This window comes from Cervus elaphus, chromosome 16, assembly GCF_910594005.1.
Source record: "Cervus elaphus chromosome 16, mCerEla1.1, whole genome shotgun sequence".
In the NCBI taxonomy this organism is placed as follows: Eukaryota; Metazoa; Chordata; class Mammalia; order Artiodactyla; family Cervidae; genus Cervus; species Cervus elaphus.
The window spans coordinates 40,366,767-40,382,630 of NC_057830.1; the positions used below are offsets into that span (position 1 = coordinate 40,366,767).

The following is a 15,864-nucleotide window of genomic DNA, read 5'->3' on the forward strand; positions in this document are numbered from 1 at the left end:
GTCTAGGAAAGCCCATGGACAGAGAAGCCTGGTGGGCTGCAGTCCGTGGGGTCAGCAAAGAGTCGAACACGACCCGAGCGACTGAGCACGCACTCAGGCTGCGCTGAACTCGCGGGTGAGATGAAGAAGGAGCTTCTTCCTTTCCCTGCACTGATTGAGCAACACCCTGAGGAAGACAAGGCGGGGCCACCGCCGCCTGCTTCCTCCGAAAGCGTGGGTACAGTGCGCGGGAGCGAGGGTATACCGAAAAGCTCCGACGTCTGGCCATCAGAGGCCGGCTTTCCAAGTTCCACGGACGACCGCTAAGACTCCTCATGACTGTGCCTGCCATCAACCTGCGGGGACCTCGACAGCGAACGCTGCCCGGCCGCAAGGGGCAGCGGGGACGGAGGGCACCGGCCTCCTCGAGCGCCGCCGCAGGGCGCTCCGGTGGCCTCAAACTTCGGTTCGGGTACCTCGTCTTCGTCATGGGTGTCGTGTCGTGGGTGAGTACCATCGCGGGTACTGGCTCGGGAAGGCGCGCCGGGTGGCCGGTAAATGGCAGCGGGAAAAGACCCGGCGGTGTGCACGCCGGGGTCAGCTGCGGCCGGGGGATGTCCGACCGAGACCTACCGTGGGCTGAATGGAGGGAAGGAGCAGGGTCAGGGCCTGGCAGGGCCGACCCGGGCCCAGAGGGAGAAGAGCCCGCGTTCTCCGACCCGGTCCTAGGCTGGTCTAGCTGTCCCAGAAGTAAATTCCAAAGGAAAAGGAATGGAAAACTCCTTTGCAAGCCTCTGCGCTCCCCTTCCTTCCCCCACCTCCCTCCCGTCTTCCTTCTTCCTTCCCCCACCTCCCTCCCCTCTTCCTTCTTCCTTTCCCTCCCTCCCCTCCCCTTTTATATTGACATTCTAGAACACGCTCTTCGCAACTATTCTTCCCCTCGGTTTTTACAGAAAAGGAGCTTTCCCACCCTCCCTTGCATTCAGCACCCCTTCTCCACTGCTGTCGGTCATTTTGCAAATTCCTTCCAGGCACTTTCTCCCGCAGCAACCCACATGGCTTACAGGGTAAATCCCCCCAAATCAGGCGGCTGGCCTCAGGGGCTCTGTCTAGTTTAGGAGGAATGGGTCTGAAGCTGTTATTTTGATTTCTGTTTTGAGTCTGAAACAGGTGTGTCAGGCACCCTGAAAAAACTATTTAATGGCTGCCCTGAACTCCAGGCGGAAGGGTTTCTTGTTAACCTAGCTGTCTTTTTACTTATAAAAACAACTACCTACACCCACACAAATCTTAGAAGAAACAGGTCTCAGACCACAGGAAGACCTTGAGAACAAGTCTGACGCTATGGCTTTGTCACAGCTGATGAGGTTTAGAGTAAAAGAGAAACCCTGTATGATGTTACTTACACGTTACTTCCACTTACACGTGCAATATAAAAATTACAACTAGTGAGTAACACAAAAGAAGCAGCAGACTCAAGGATACAGAGAATAACCTGGTGGTTACCAGTGGGGAGAGGGAAGCAGGGAGGGGCAAGATAGGGATGAGGGGAAAAGAAGAGTTATTGTGAGATTATAGGAAATCACGTGTGTGAATCGCTTGAAAATTGTAAAGCACTATGGAATTTAAAGAATCTTTTGTTCAAAAAAAAAAGTAACGGTGCAGCTTTTAGGGCCCATTTGTCCCTAGGGAGGAAAAAGTAGTGTTGTTTTGGTTGGCCTATCAAGGGAGAGTGAAAATCAAACTAGACCCTAAAACAGTTGCATCAGCTCGGGAAAGTAACATGGGCATGCAGCAAGGTCCATCTAGACTCTGCAAACCCAGCGAACAGTACTGCATCATTTTCGGGAAGTAAGTGGTAAGAAGCACAGAAAGAAATCCCCACTCGTGACTCATCTCTGAACCTCACCAGCGTGGGGCAAAGGGGACAAAATCCTGAGGCGAACTGAACACACTTCCACACCTCATCTTCCATTCTCAGTTCCTTTCTTTGAATTGGCCCAGGCTCAATCAACCTTGACCCCTGCGGTGAAAGTGTGGCATCCTAACCACTGAACCGCCAGCGAAGTTGCCTCCTTTCCCTCTGTCTTCTGTCCCACGCTGCTGCTCTACAGCAGCCCTCCTGTCTCCCTCCTCTGTCTGTCTCTCTCTCTCTCTCACGCCCCCAACCCACCCTCCACACACACACACCACAGGTCTGTGAATGGCAGAGTCTCACGTCTCCACCGCACCCCGGTACACCCCAGTGTTTGTCTCTCAAACAGCGTGCAGTGGAGATTACACACCCCGTTACTTTGACTTCGTCCTTGTCTGTGATCCTGGCTCTGTGGACTTTTCCCGACATGTCCACGCCTGTTCCCTGCCACTGGGAGTTTTGTCACATCTGCCTTGCAGCCTTTCCAGACTCTTTCACCCTGACGACTTTACAGGAATCGCTGTCTGCCTCAGGTTCCTGTGGCCAGAACTGCCCCGAGGAAACAAAGGACCTTGCCTTGTCCCTGGGGCCCACAGCCCCTGCACAGGGCTCCTCAGCAGGCTGCAGACAGGACTCCCCCTGAATGCGTGGGTGCTGTGGGGTCTAAGATGCCTGCACTAATGCTAGTGTTTGGTCCTGCTCTGAGGGGCATGGGGGTATTGATCTGGGTGGTGGGAAATGTGACCGGCAGGCTGCGGACAGAACAGAGGTAACTGAATGTCAATGCTGAGGGACTGCCCAGGTCCAGAGAAGACTATTTCAAGTTTTCACCTGATGTTACCAAAGATTTTTTAAAAGGTACCATTTATAGTGTTAAAAGTGTCAATTCATCAGGAAGACATCTTAACCATAAATATATTGTGCCTAATAAAACAGCTTTAAAAATACATAAAGCAAAAATCAATGAAATCCAAGGGCTATCATATCACCCTTTAATGAAAATGAAAAAGGGTAGTAACATTATCGGGCTTCCCAAGTGGTTCAGCAGTAAAGAATCTGTCTGCCAATGCAGGAGACACAGGTTAGATCCCTGGCCAGGGAAGATCCCCTGGAGGGGGAAATGGCAACCTACTCCAGCATTCTTCCTGGAAAATCCCATAGAGGAGCCTGGCAGCCTACAGTCCATGGGGTTGCAAACAGTTGGACATGACTTAGTGACTAAACAACAATCAATATAAAACATTGATGGACTTTCTTTTCTTAAATACTGTCTTTGAAATTCAGAATGTATTTTTCACTTGCAACACTTCTTGATTCAGAGAAGCTGTTTGAAGTGCTCCATTCCCATAAAGACCTGGTGATTACTCTATTGAACAGCACCACCTGGGCCTCTAGAACTTAGAGAAGGAAGTCCTAATTCCTGTTCTCAACGAGCTCCTAGTCCTTGGGAGACACAAAGAGGCACAGAAATAGTGATGAGGGAAGAGCCTTCAAACAAAGCTCATGCCATTGGGCCCTGGCGGGAAAACAAGAGGAAAAATGGGTCCGACCTGTAGAGGGTCAGTGACCCTAAGGAAGGGGGTTCTGTGATCTGGAACTGAGCTGAAGACTTGGAAGAGCTGTCACAACCGGGGACCCCATGTCCCTAGGCTTGACCTTCACCTCCTGGGCTTTCCTCCTTCAGAATACCTCACTCTTCCTTGCAGGATCTCTCTCTCTTTCATATCTAATTCATATTTGTTAGTAATGAAAAAAAACCCAACCTTTAAAACCTTTCCTTAATAATGTGTTATGATGATGACACTTCCTGTCAATGATAAAAAATTAACTCTTCAGTAATGATGATACAACAACTAGGATGACTTCTGAAAAATGATGATGTTTCTCCCTTATGCTCTTCTTATTGGATAATTAAAACTAGGTGGATCAATGAATTCATCATAATATATGAAACCAGAAAAGTACTGCAAAAATATGAGAAAAAATGTGTTACCACTCTGGAGAGGGGAAGACCTTCTTCAGTATGACAACAAACTATAAAACTTGCCTAAAGGCTGTGTAAATATTAAGAAAGCCAAATGGAAGAAATCGTGACAAAGATAAAAACAAACTCGAAAAAAGTACTCAGAACACAAATCACACTTAGAAATGTGATTTCCTTAATCTGTAAGGATTCATAATGAACTAGAAAGAAGATCAACAAGAAAATAGTAGACTTGAACAACATTATAAAACAATTAGACCTAGCAGACATCTGTAGAATACTCTAGTCAACAACAAAATACATGCTTCTCAAGTGTACCTGGAACATTCTCCAGAATAAACCATATACTAGCTCATAAAATAAATAAATTTAAAAGGAGAGCCATAATAGAACACATAGCCTCCCACCACAGTGGAATGAAATTGGAAATCACAAACAGGAAGGAACTGGGGAACTTCATAGCTATGATAAAATTTAAACAACACACTCTCAAATAACCAGTTAGTCAAAGAAGATATCAAAAAAGAAACTGTAAAGTCTTTTGAGGTGAATGAAACTGAAGATACCACATGCCAAAACTTATGGGATGTAGCTAAAGCAGCTGAAAACGTAGAAAGAAATTTATGCCTGTAAATGACTGCATTAAGGAAGAGGGAAAATCTCAAATTGATAACCTAATACTATACAGTGAGACAGTAGAAAATGAACATACTAAAGGTAGAGTAAACAGAGGAAGGAGATAATACAGATTAGAACAGAAAGTAATGAAAGTAAGGCTAGAGAAACACCAGAGTCCGTGCTGATGAGCTGTGATGGACCTTGTGGGGCCCTGGTCCTTCTGCTTGCCCAGGACTGCAGTAGATACAGGAAAAGGCCATTCTGGTCCCATCTCCTGCCCCAGGAGGAAGTGGTGAAGGAGGGAGACCAGGTTCATGGAGGGGAAGGAAGCCAGCTGTGGTAGACTGGTTGCTCTAAAAGATGTAATGCTACTTATTCCCTGTCTTGTTTTCACTAGCTGTCAATATATTCCTGAAACCTACAGCAGGCAGCACAGAGTGGGTGCTCCTGTGGTTGTTGACTGATTGAATAAAAGCTGCATGTATTCCACTGTGTGGCTGTTATAATATTTAGTAATAATCCTCCTAAAACTAAAAATTTCTGATTTTTTTCAAAATTATTACACTGAGCATATTTGAAAATAAAACCATGTATGTTTGCTGATGACGTTAGTAGGTGACTTTCTAGAAGAGTAGAATCTGGGCCAACCCACCAAGCATATTTTGTCCTTGTAAATGTACCAGTGTATTTTTACTGTGACCCACCTACACACACACACTTGGGCACGGTGCATCTGGCTTTGGTTCCTAGAATGCGGTACTTTCGGTCTGATGTTGTGGGCCTTTGTTTCATTTTTCCTGTGAAAAAAAATTTTCATGTGATTCATTTATTGATGTTTATTTCTGGCTGCAGTAGGTCTTCATTGCTGCATGCGGGCTTTTTCTAGTTGCAGTGAGCAGGGGCTGCTCTTCAGTGCGGTGCGGGGGCTTCTCATTGCAGTGGCTCCTCTTGTCACGGAGCACGGGCGCTGGGCACGCGGCCTCAGTAGTTCCCGCACTGGGGCTCCTTAGTTGCAGTCTGAGGGCTCTAGAGCTCTGGCTCAGTAGTTGTGGTGCATGGGCTTAGTCGTTCCACAGCATGTGAGATCTTCCTGCCCCAGAGATGGAACCTGTGTCCCCTGCATTGGCAGGCAGATTCTGATCCATGGTGCTCCCAGGGAAGTCCTAAAGTAAATTTTAAGAAAAGAATGAGGTTGGGATCCTAGTTTCATGTAGAAATTCTTATCATTGTGATGCAGCCTCAAGTTTTGAGATGGTTTGAAAAAATCAAAATTGGTACTTAATTTTATCTTTTCACCTTCCCTGGAGACTATCGCATGCTTTCATTTCCTTATTTAGACTACTGATGATGGTGCAAAGCGTCTCCGCACTTGTGGAATAACTATTACTTCTATTTTCCGAAGTGCTCTCATATATATTCCTCATTTGAGTCACATATATCCTGGGATGGAGTGCCTGTCTCCTGATGGGGTGGGTGGGAAAGGCCTACTGGGGCAGAAGAGACTGTGTGGGGTGCTGGGAGTGTTCTGTGTCTTGACTGGATGATGGCTACTTAGCTGCATAGTTATCAAAGCTGGAGCAGATACTTAAGAAGTGAGGATTACTCAGGGAATGGTCTATAAAAATAGAAACTATCAAAAGGAATCAAAACAAAATTGTAGGGCTGAAAAGTCAAATAGCTGAAGTGAAAAATCCACACTACAAGTGTTTAACTGTGCAATTGACAGGTAGTAGAAAGGATCGGTGAGCTTGAAGATAGGACAAAAGAACACAGGACAGATGGCCTCTGCATGTGCATTTCCTAAAGAAAGCACAGAGTCCCTGGTTTCTCTCTTCTCCTGGAAAGGGAAACAGTTGGAGATCCGTTTGAAGAGTTTGTTGATATTATCAAACAATACAAGAAATAGCTGCATTATGCACTAGCTAGAAAAGACTCGTATATTCATGAATCCATGACCAAAACACATAACTTTATATAAAGAGAAGCCTGTGTGTACTTCCCTCCCCTCCTTGCAGTCTCCTCTGGAGAAGCTGTGAGTGGTGCAGGGGCAGGGCTGTCTGTCCTTGCTGGGTGATCCACTCCTTCCTTCCCCTCTTTATGCCTCAGGCTCATCCTGCATGGGCGTGTCTCCTGCCAGACTCAGGATTCCCAGGCACCAGGTTTCCCAGGCCCCAGGTTTCTTGGAGACTGGAATTCAGCCCCTCCTCCGTCAGCTCCTCCCTGCCCTTCCCCTGGGAGAGGGGCCCCAGCCTGGCCGGGCTCCTGCACAGCCTCCCCGCTGTGGTGTCTCTGGGCTGCACCTGGGCCTGCTGGGCTCCCTGGAGGTGCAGACTGGCTGTGACAGAGCTGTCGGGAAGGTGTCTTGCTTGCTGCGGTCCTTCTGTGGCCCCTCACCTGTGAGCCTCGTGACACTCCGGGGCCACCTTCTCTTTCTGTCCCCACTGGCCTTTCTGTATCCTTCTCAGTGGGCCTGGTGACTCAGCGCTGCAACCTCACAGAGACCCGTTTTCTTTCTCTCCTGGACCTTAGGCCCTAGCTCTTCTCCCTTTGAGTTCCTGGGAGGCTCCACGGTCAGGCTTCTGTCCCCTTCCCAAAGCCACGGTGCTGAGTACAGGGCTGTATCCATTCCCAGGGGCTGCCCCTCTGCTGCACCCTGATGCCACGGGAGCGCAACCTGCCGTTGTAATCCCCGCCGTCCTCCAGCGCCCTCTCTCCTCTCCTCCAGTCTGCTCCTGCTCAGCCATCCCCCTGTTCCTCCCAACCAGCACCAGATGTCCTGTGACATCTCACAATAGGAAACTCCCATTCTCCAGCTCTGCACCTTTTTTCCTGACATTTCACTTTTTCCCCAATCTCCCTACCCCAACATGGACACTACAGCTCCTGTGGGGCTGTCTCTGACAGTTAGGAAGATAACCGTGAGAAGATAAGTGCATTCCCAAGACGGCAAGTATCCGTTGTTATGTTGGAGCCCTTCAACCACCATCTCTCCCAAAAACCTCAATCACCAGCATCCTGAGAGCCAAGAGCTTGTGAATATATTTGAAAATAGATTATATTAGGTTCTTGATCATGTTCTTACTAGAACATGAGGCTTCCTAGAAGAAATAGATTATCTGGGTTAACCTAGAGAGGTATTTTTTTTTCTACACACACACACACACACACACACACACACACACACACACGTATAAAAATACCCATGCACTGTTTTGGTTTTTACCAACAGTTCGTTCATTTCGGTCTGGAGATTGGGGGAGTTATGATGTCAGGGTTGCTCACAACTGATTCCATGTACTTGTTCTGCCCCATGATGGAGAAAAGTCAGGCCCAGGACTTTGAGAAGTCAGAGGGTTTTATGTTGGGGCCGGGACAGGGGCAGGGCAGTACAGAGCTCTTCAGAATTCTGCAGGTGAATGAGGGCAGACCCTGGCAGAGTATTCACACCTTCAGAGGGAGCATGACATCCTCAGAGGGGGAATGTCATCAGCAGAGGGAGGGAAGACCCCGTGGAAGAGAAGTGGTCCAGACAAAGCTCACCCCCATCCTGTAGGCCCTGGTCTGTAGCACAAAGCAGGGACCTGCATTTCCTGGTTTCCCTGGTGGCTCAGATGGTAAAGAATCTGCCTGCAATGCAGGAGACCTGGGTTCAATGCAGGGTCAGGAAGATCCCCAAGAGGAGGGAAAGGCAACACACTGCAGTATTCTTGACTGGGAAATCCCATAGACAGAGGAGCCTGGCAGGCTATAGTCCATAGGGTTACAAAAAGTTTAGCAAGACTGCAACTAACACTAACTATTGTAGAAAATAAATATACCATTATTGCAACAATCAGATAATACATAAAGGTTCCTATGAGAAATCTCTCTCCAACACTGTCCTGTTTGGCTCTTGACTGTAGCTAAGGACAGGGAGAAATCTGCCCATGAAAAGATGCCCCAACAAGGTGATGGGGTGACACATGACGTCGCCCATACCATTCTCAACTGCCCCAGGAGAAAGAGTAATGGCGGTTACAATGACTGCACCCTCCAAAGTGGATTCACTTTCATGTCTTCTTTGGGTCCTTCCTCAAAAGGGGAGGATCCCACGTGACTGGGCTTTTGAAAGTATAACTCCTTCACAAGAGAGGTCTGAGAGAAGCCGAGTGGTATTTGAATCTTGTTTAATGTTATTTGATTTTAATTAAAGGGCAATAAGAAGCACCCTTTGCTGATCTAGAGGTGTCTTCCTTATCTGGAAGTTCTCTGCGTGGCATAATTCACAGGAAATCTGAAAACTTTTCCTCTAAGATCAGGAACAAGACAAGGATGCCCCACTCTCACAATGTTTATCCACATAGTACTACAAGTCCTAGCCAGAAGAATTAGGCAAGGAAAAGAGATAAAAGGCATCCAAATAGGAAACAAAGAAGTAAAACTGTCACTATTCTCAGATACATGATATTATATACAGAAAACCCTCAAGGCTCCATCAAAAACTCTTAGAATAAATGAATTCAGTAAAGCTACAGGATACAAAATCAGTATTAAAAAACCGATTGTATATCTTTTATATTAATAATAAACCAGCAGAAAGAGAAATTAAGGAAATAATGTCATTTACAATTGCATCAAAAGGAATAAAATTCCTAGGAATAGATTTAACCAAGGAGGTGAAAGATATGTATATTGAAAATAAGACATTGAAGAAGACACATCTGTGACAACATGGATCGGCCTTGAGGGCATTATGCCAAGTGAAATAAACAGGACAGAGAAAGCGAATACAATATAATCTCTATTATATGTGAAATCTTAAAAAAAAAAATCAAGCTCAGAGATAGAGGGAAGAAATTGATGGCTGCCAGTGGTAGGAGGCAGCGGGGTGGGGTGGGAGAAATGGGTGAAGAAGATCAAAAGGCAAAAAGAAAAGAAAAAAGGCCTGGATGTGAACTAAGAGTTAACAGACTCAAGACTCAAGACTCATGCACTCATGACTGCAGGCTTTAGCGCAGGGACTGGGGAGGGTTCTGGGGGGCTGCTTAATATGTCTCTTGCTTCCTCTTGGTTCTCCATGCCATGGTAGGTGATGAGGCTGGGGGCACACAGGACCTCCACCAGCCCGAATCATCAGTTGCATCCAGTCTGCCTTGGGTTCTCTCTGGCAGCTCCCCTCCCCAGGACCAGCTTGGATTCCCCCCTCCCCTAGTTGGACTGTTACCAAAAGACCTGCCTCAGGCCTCAGGGGTCAAGGGACAAAGTGTACATTTTTTTTTTTTTAATTTTTAAATTAAAAACAAAACACGGGGATTCCCCGGTGGTCCAGTGGTTAGGACTCTGTCCTTCCACTGCAGGGGTACAAGTTTGCTCCCTGGTCAGGGAACTAAGTTCCCACATGCCATAAGGCAGCCAAAAAATAAAATGAAACAAACAAAAAACTTTCTGGGACTTCCCTGGTGGTCCAGGGGTTAAGAATCTGCTTGGCCAAGCAGGGACAGGGATTCGATCCCTGCTCCGGTAAGATTCCATCTGTTTTGGGGCAACGAAGCTCCTGCAACACAACTTCTGAGGCCTGCGCTCTGGAGCCTGTGCTCCACAAGAGAAGCCACGGCAATGAGAAGCCCACCCACCAGGACCAGAGAGTAGCCCCCGCTCTCCACAACTAGAGAAAAGCCAGTGTGCAGCGATGAAGACCCAGCATAGCCAGAAATGAATGAATTAATTAAAAACGTTTTTCCAAACAAACAAAACCCCAGACTGTCCTCAAGTCACACGGGGATTTATTGACTCTGGATGATCAGAACTCAGAGCTCTCAGTGGATACGTTGGTATTCTGGTCTACAATTTAAACAAAGAAAAAACAATTGAATACAGGGTCTGGCTGGGGGGATCTGCTGTGACAAACAACATGTAGGAAAGCTCTTCCCCACCCTGGGCCCCCACCAGGCTTCTGAGGGGGCAACTTCCAGAACACCTCCCAGGGTTGCTGGGCAGCCCAGGGCAGGAGCCCTTGTTTCCAGCCTGCAACATTCTGACAGGAAGCAGGCCTGTGGAGCAAAGTGATGAGGGATGGAAAGCAAAGGCAGAGAGGGATTTAACTCGTTTTTGAACCAGGCTCACCTGTGAGATTATTCCTTTCAGTGGAAGAGGTTTTCATAATAAGGGTTCCTTTCTCTTTTCTGTTGCATGACTAAATCTGAAAGGTGCTCTAACAGACTTTGATGGAACCTTTTTTTTAAAAAAAACAAACTATTTGTACTTGTCTTGCTGTCCTAAGTACTACACCCTCATAGGATAGAGAGCCCAGCACCAGTGCAGTATGGGGGACAGACTTGGGCTTGGGAACAGCACTATGGAGTCCGTGGGAAGAGCCCACACATATCAGAGACCCTCTGGGAAGTGAGAGGAAGAGTAGAAGATACTGGGAACCCTGAGGAGTGAATGCTACCTTTTTAGGCACCATCAAAGGCAGTTTGGTACCTTTTTAAAAATAGATTTTATTTAATGCCAGTACTTATTTATTTGTCTGCCTTGGGTCTTTGTTCCGGCAGGGGTGATCTTCCTTCCATCCTGTGGGTTTCCTTCCTTGTGCATGCACTCTCTTGTTGTAGAGGGTGGAGCTCAGTAGTTGGGGGTGCGCCAGCTCAGTAGCTTGAGGCATGTGAGATCTTAGTTCCCCCTATCAGGGATCAAACCTGAGATCCCTGCATTGGAAGGCAGATTATTAACCACTGAAGCACCAGGAAAGTCCTGATTTGGTAACTTCTTGATCCTGGCAAACTAGGGACATGGGACAGTCCGGGGTGACTTGGACCCTTCTCTGAGCCTGATGACAGGAAGTAATGTATTGCCTCAATGTGAATGGTGACCCCAGTTTGTGAAATCAGAGACATTCAGAGTCATGAACATAAAATAGAACTTGGTGGATACATTCATCTGCAAATGAAGTGTTTCAACTACATAGTCACAGCCAGGCCACCTTCTTTCTCCTGGATGCCACTTATATTGGGGCAGGGATTTATTCACTAGGCTCCAAAATGTTCTGTTGGGTAGAACTTCAGGTTTATAAAATAAAAGTGACAAAAGTAAACTTATAAACCATGCTTATGATACTTAAGATCTTTGAAAAGTAGAGTTCACAACAGGAAAATATGGTGTGTATCTCTTGCCCTTGGGAGCTTCCCTGGTGACTCAGTGGTAAAGAATCCACCTGCCAATGCAGGAGACTTGAGTTCCATCCTTGGGTTGGGAAGATCCCCTGGAGAAGGGAATGGCAACCCACTCCAGTATTCTTGCATGAGAAATCCCATACAGAGGAGCCTGGAGGGCCTGCAGTCCATGGAGTTGCAAAAGAGTTGGCCATGACTTAGCAACTAAACAATTCTTTGCCTTTAAATAAATACTTATTTGTAATTCTATAGTAAAGTGATTATTAACACTATTTATATGATATAGGCCCAGGGCAAAAAGGTTCACCAGGTCTGTCTCATTTCCTAAGTACTTAAATCTCAGAAAGTGCAAGTGAGTCTGGCAACCTACTGATTTTTCTAACAATTCAAGGTTTCCTAATTGACCCATCACTCCCCTACAGTACAGTACAGGGCACCTCTTGGATCTCCTTCTTGGCTGTCCATGTTCTCTGGCCTCCTTGGGGCCCTGGTCAATGAAGCGGGGGTGCGGGGAGGAGCAGAAGCTGGGAGTGGGCAGAAGGCGGTAATTAGAAGACAGGTGGTTCATTCATTTTTGTCAACCCGTGGGGCATTTGACCTGCAAAGGGCAGAGTTAGGACCTGCCTGGAATGCAGATTCTGAGTCTCACTGGCCAGATCACACAGAGCACGTGGGAGGTGCCCTGTCCCCGCCTCCCAAAGCCACAGACCAGGCTGGCGCTGAATGAAAAACCGCATCCACAGGATTTTAGCTGGCGGAAGTTCCCCTTCCGCACCAAGGAGACTTAGGGGTCCCGGCTCCTCTCCTGAGCCACGCGTGATTGGCTGGAAGTGGTAATGATTACATCAGCAGGCACTGGTTCATTCGCTACCCCGGGTGGCTCAATCCCAGGGCGGGGTGGTATAAAAGTAGAAGCAGGCTCAGATTAAATAGCAGAGCTCGGCTCCGCGCACCTCCTAGAGGCGATCTCGCGCCCCACGAAACACACTTTCATTTCTGATGGCTCTGGCGGCTGTCACCCCGCGGCAACCTGGACAGCGAACGCTGCCCGACCGCACCTGGCAGCGGAGACAGGACACCGGCCGCCTCGCGCTCCCGGGGAGGGTGCACCCAGGGCCCCAGGCCTCGGCTCCGGGGCCCCTGGGCTCTCATCTTCGTCGTCTTGGGTGTCTTGCTGTTGGTGAGTTCCCGCCACGAGTCCTGGCTCCAAAAGGCGCTCTTGGAGGCCCGGAAAAGGCCCCGGGGCACCTGCCTGGGCAAATCCCGGCAGGACCCCCGGGCAAGTCCAAGTGCTCGGCGTGTTGGTGGGGGGCGCTAGAGGAGTGCGGATCCTTGGCATCTACTTGCTGCCCAGAAGAGCTGGCTCCTTGGAGAGCCTGACCTCTGGATTGGCCCCAGGCCCAGCTGGCATCAGATCGTCATTTCTTTCCTTTCCCTTCCCTTTTCCCTCTGCCGACCCTCCTCACTCTTTTCTTTCTCTCTTTCTCTCTTTTTCTATTTTGCACTGCATTTGTCGTCTAAAACGTGTCCTTTGTAAATCATTAACAGTGTAGGCCCCATCTTCCCCTATCTACTGCCTTAAGCACCCTTACATTTCCTTTTCTCTGAAAGGAGAACAACCTCAAAATTGCCTTCAGCTCCTTGCACTTTATGAATAGAAACCACCAATGACTCAGCTTGGGCCAGATTCTCACCACTTTCTTTCAGAGGGGAGTTGGAGGCTCTGGGTGTGGTTCACCGCTGCTGCTAAGTCGCTTCAGTAGTGTCCAACTCTGTGCGATTCCTTAGACGGCAGCCCACCAGGCTCCCCCGTCCCTGAGTGTGCATTTTTAAGAAACTCACAATGGGGAAAAATGTGCACACTTGGCACCGCTTTCTTGAATTGTTTGAGGCTGTTTTCAAAGTTGCTTATATGTTCAAAGAAAAAAAAATTAAGGGTCTGACAAAGTTACAGGAATTGTGAAAATATGCATCTTTCATTGAATGAATTAGTACCAAAAAATCTGGAAAGAAATAGCATTTTGTATTCACAAGAAGTATAGAATTTGTTTTTAAAGTATCGGTTTGTAATAGGTAGGACTCATGTTGAACACTACTTGAGGAATGGGTCTGGGTGCCTGTCGAGTATCCAGTGTAGCCATGTGCATTGTCTGTTGGGTAACTCAGAAGTGGAATTGCTGGGTCAGTGGGTTAGATAATTCTACACTTTTGTCTAGACAATGACAAACTGTTCTCCCAAAGAAGCCTGGGCCATTTTTAACTCACACCAGGAGGCCATGATGGCGCCCCATTTCCCGGCACCCTCGCCACACTGAACTTCAGCGCTTTGGTCTCAGAAGTAAAGCTGGGATGCCATGGGGCCACGCTTCCGATTCTTCATTCCAGTAGAGTGTTTCGAGGCTCCATGAGATTGCTGAGACTGGGAGTGGATAGCCAGGAGACCCAGGTTAGGTCACAGGGCAGGGCACAAAAATACAGACAATCAAAGAACTAACACAAATCTTTACACAAATTCTTTCAGACAACAGGAGTTCTTCACTAGTTCTTCTAAGGCCAACATAACCCTAATACCTAAACCTAACGGCAACATTTGAAAAGAAGAAAAAAAATACTTTTAAATACCCTTCCTAAAAACAGAGGCAAAATTCCTTTACAAAGCAAACAGTAAACTACATTCAGGAAGATTTAAAGAAGAAAACATACCATGACCAAATGGGGTTAATCTCAGGAATAAGTGTTGGATTAACATCTGAAAATCAACCAGTGTTTTTCACTATATTAACAGTGTGGGTGCTTCCCTGGTGGTCCAGTGGTTAAGAAGCTCCTGGCAATGTGAGAGACACTAGTTCATTCTCTGGTCTGGGAGGATCCCACATGCCTGGGAGCAACTGAGCCCATGTGCTACAACTACTGAGCCCCCACTGCAACTGCCGAAGCCTGTGCACCTAGAGTCTATGCTCCACAGCAAGAGAAGCCACTGCAATGAGAAGCCTACACATGAAAGTCAAGAGTATCCTCCACTCGCCACAACTAGAGAAAGCCTCACTTCCACTGTATAGTCATAAGGGATTTCATTTAGGTCATACCTGAATGGTCTAGTGGTTTTCTCTACTTTCTTCAATTTAAGTCTGAATTTGGCAGTAAGGAGGTCCTGATTTGAGCCACAGTCAGCTTCCGGTCTTGTTTTTGCTGACTGTACAGAGCTTCTCCATCTTTGGCTGCAAAGAATATAATCAATCTGAGTTCGGTATTGACCATCTGGTGATGTCCATGTGTAGAGTCTCTTGTGTTGTTGGAAGAGGGTGTTTCCTGTGACCAGTGCGTTCTCTTGGCAGAACTCTATTAGTCTTTGCCCTGCTTCATTCCATACTCCAAGGCCAAATTTGCCTGTTACTCCAGGTGTTTCTTGACTTCCTACTTTTGCATTCCAGTCCCCTATGATGAAAAGGACATCTTTTTTGGGTGTTAGTTCTAAAAGGTCTTGTAGGTCTTCCTAAAACCATTCAACTTCAGCTTCTTCAGTGTTGCTGGTTGGGGGCATAGGCTTGGATTACTGTGATATTGAATGGTTTGCCTTGGAAACAAACAGAGATCATTCTGTCATTTTTGAGATTGCATCCAAGTACTGCATTTCGGACCCTTTTGTTGACCATGATGGCTGCTCCATTTCTTCTAAGGGATTCCTGCCACAGTAGTAGATATAATGGTCATCTGAGTTAAATTCACCCATTCCTGTCCATTTTAGTTCGCTGATTCCTAGAATGTCGACATTTACTCTTGCTATCTCCTGTTTGACCACTTCCAATTTGCCTTGATTCATGGACCTCACATTCCAGGTTCCTATGCTATATTGCTCTTTACAGCATCAGACCTTGCTTCTATCACCAGTCACATCCACAGCTGGGTGTTGTTTTTGCTTTGGCTCCATCCGTTCATTCTCTCTGGAGTTATTTCTCCACTGATCTCCAGTAGCATACTGGGCACCTACCGACCTGGGGAGTTCCTCTTTCAGTATCCTATCTTTTTGCCTTTTCATACTGTTCATATGAGCTTAGCTGTCCCCAAATATTTAACAGGTTGCATTTTATATTGTTTAGATCCAGGCAGTTGAACTGGGCTCAACATAAGCTGTTTCCATTTTTTTTTTTTTTCTCTTAATGTCACTTTCTACTTTAAATCACTCCCAGATTAAAGTTACAAAACTATACAAAACCCTT

General features: G+C 47.0%; 2 protein-coding genes and 1 long non-coding RNA gene across 19 annotated transcripts in view; 1 reads left to right on the forward strand and 2 right to left on the reverse strand.

The window, feature by feature from the left end:
• LOC122672950 (src substrate cortactin-like) overlaps positions 1-15,864 on the reverse strand; it is a 65,981-nt gene that overhangs the window by 18,993 nt on the left and 31,124 nt on the right. The gene's annotated exons all lie outside the window — the stretch shown is intronic.
• LOC122710274 (tumor necrosis factor receptor superfamily member 10A-like) overlaps positions 1-15,864 on the forward strand; it is a 27,139-nt gene continuing 11,275 nt past the window's right edge. For 3 of the 11 annotated variants that reach the window (XR_006345906.1, XM_043927977.1, XM_043927976.1), the window contains exon 1: positions 93-485. Coding sequence is in view for 7 of the 11 variants with exons in the window: in XM_043927977.1 (XP_043783912.1) it covers positions 315-485 (171 nt within the window). In the remaining 4 variants the exon portion in view is untranslated. Of the gene's footprint in view, positions 486-12,566; positions 12,828-15,864 lie in introns of those variants that run through there. The other 8 variants (XM_043927972.1, XM_043927973.1, XM_043927971.1 and 5 more) reach the window with 8 other exon arrangements.
• The window catches only part of LOC122672962, a 20,058-nt gene continuing 17,898 nt past the window's right edge, over positions 13,705-15,864 (reverse strand). For both annotated transcript variants that reach the window (XR_006334541.1, XR_006334540.1), the window contains exon 3: positions 13,705-14,066. This is a non-coding gene — a long non-coding RNA (uncharacterized LOC122672962). The remainder of the gene's footprint in view (positions 14,067-15,864) is intronic.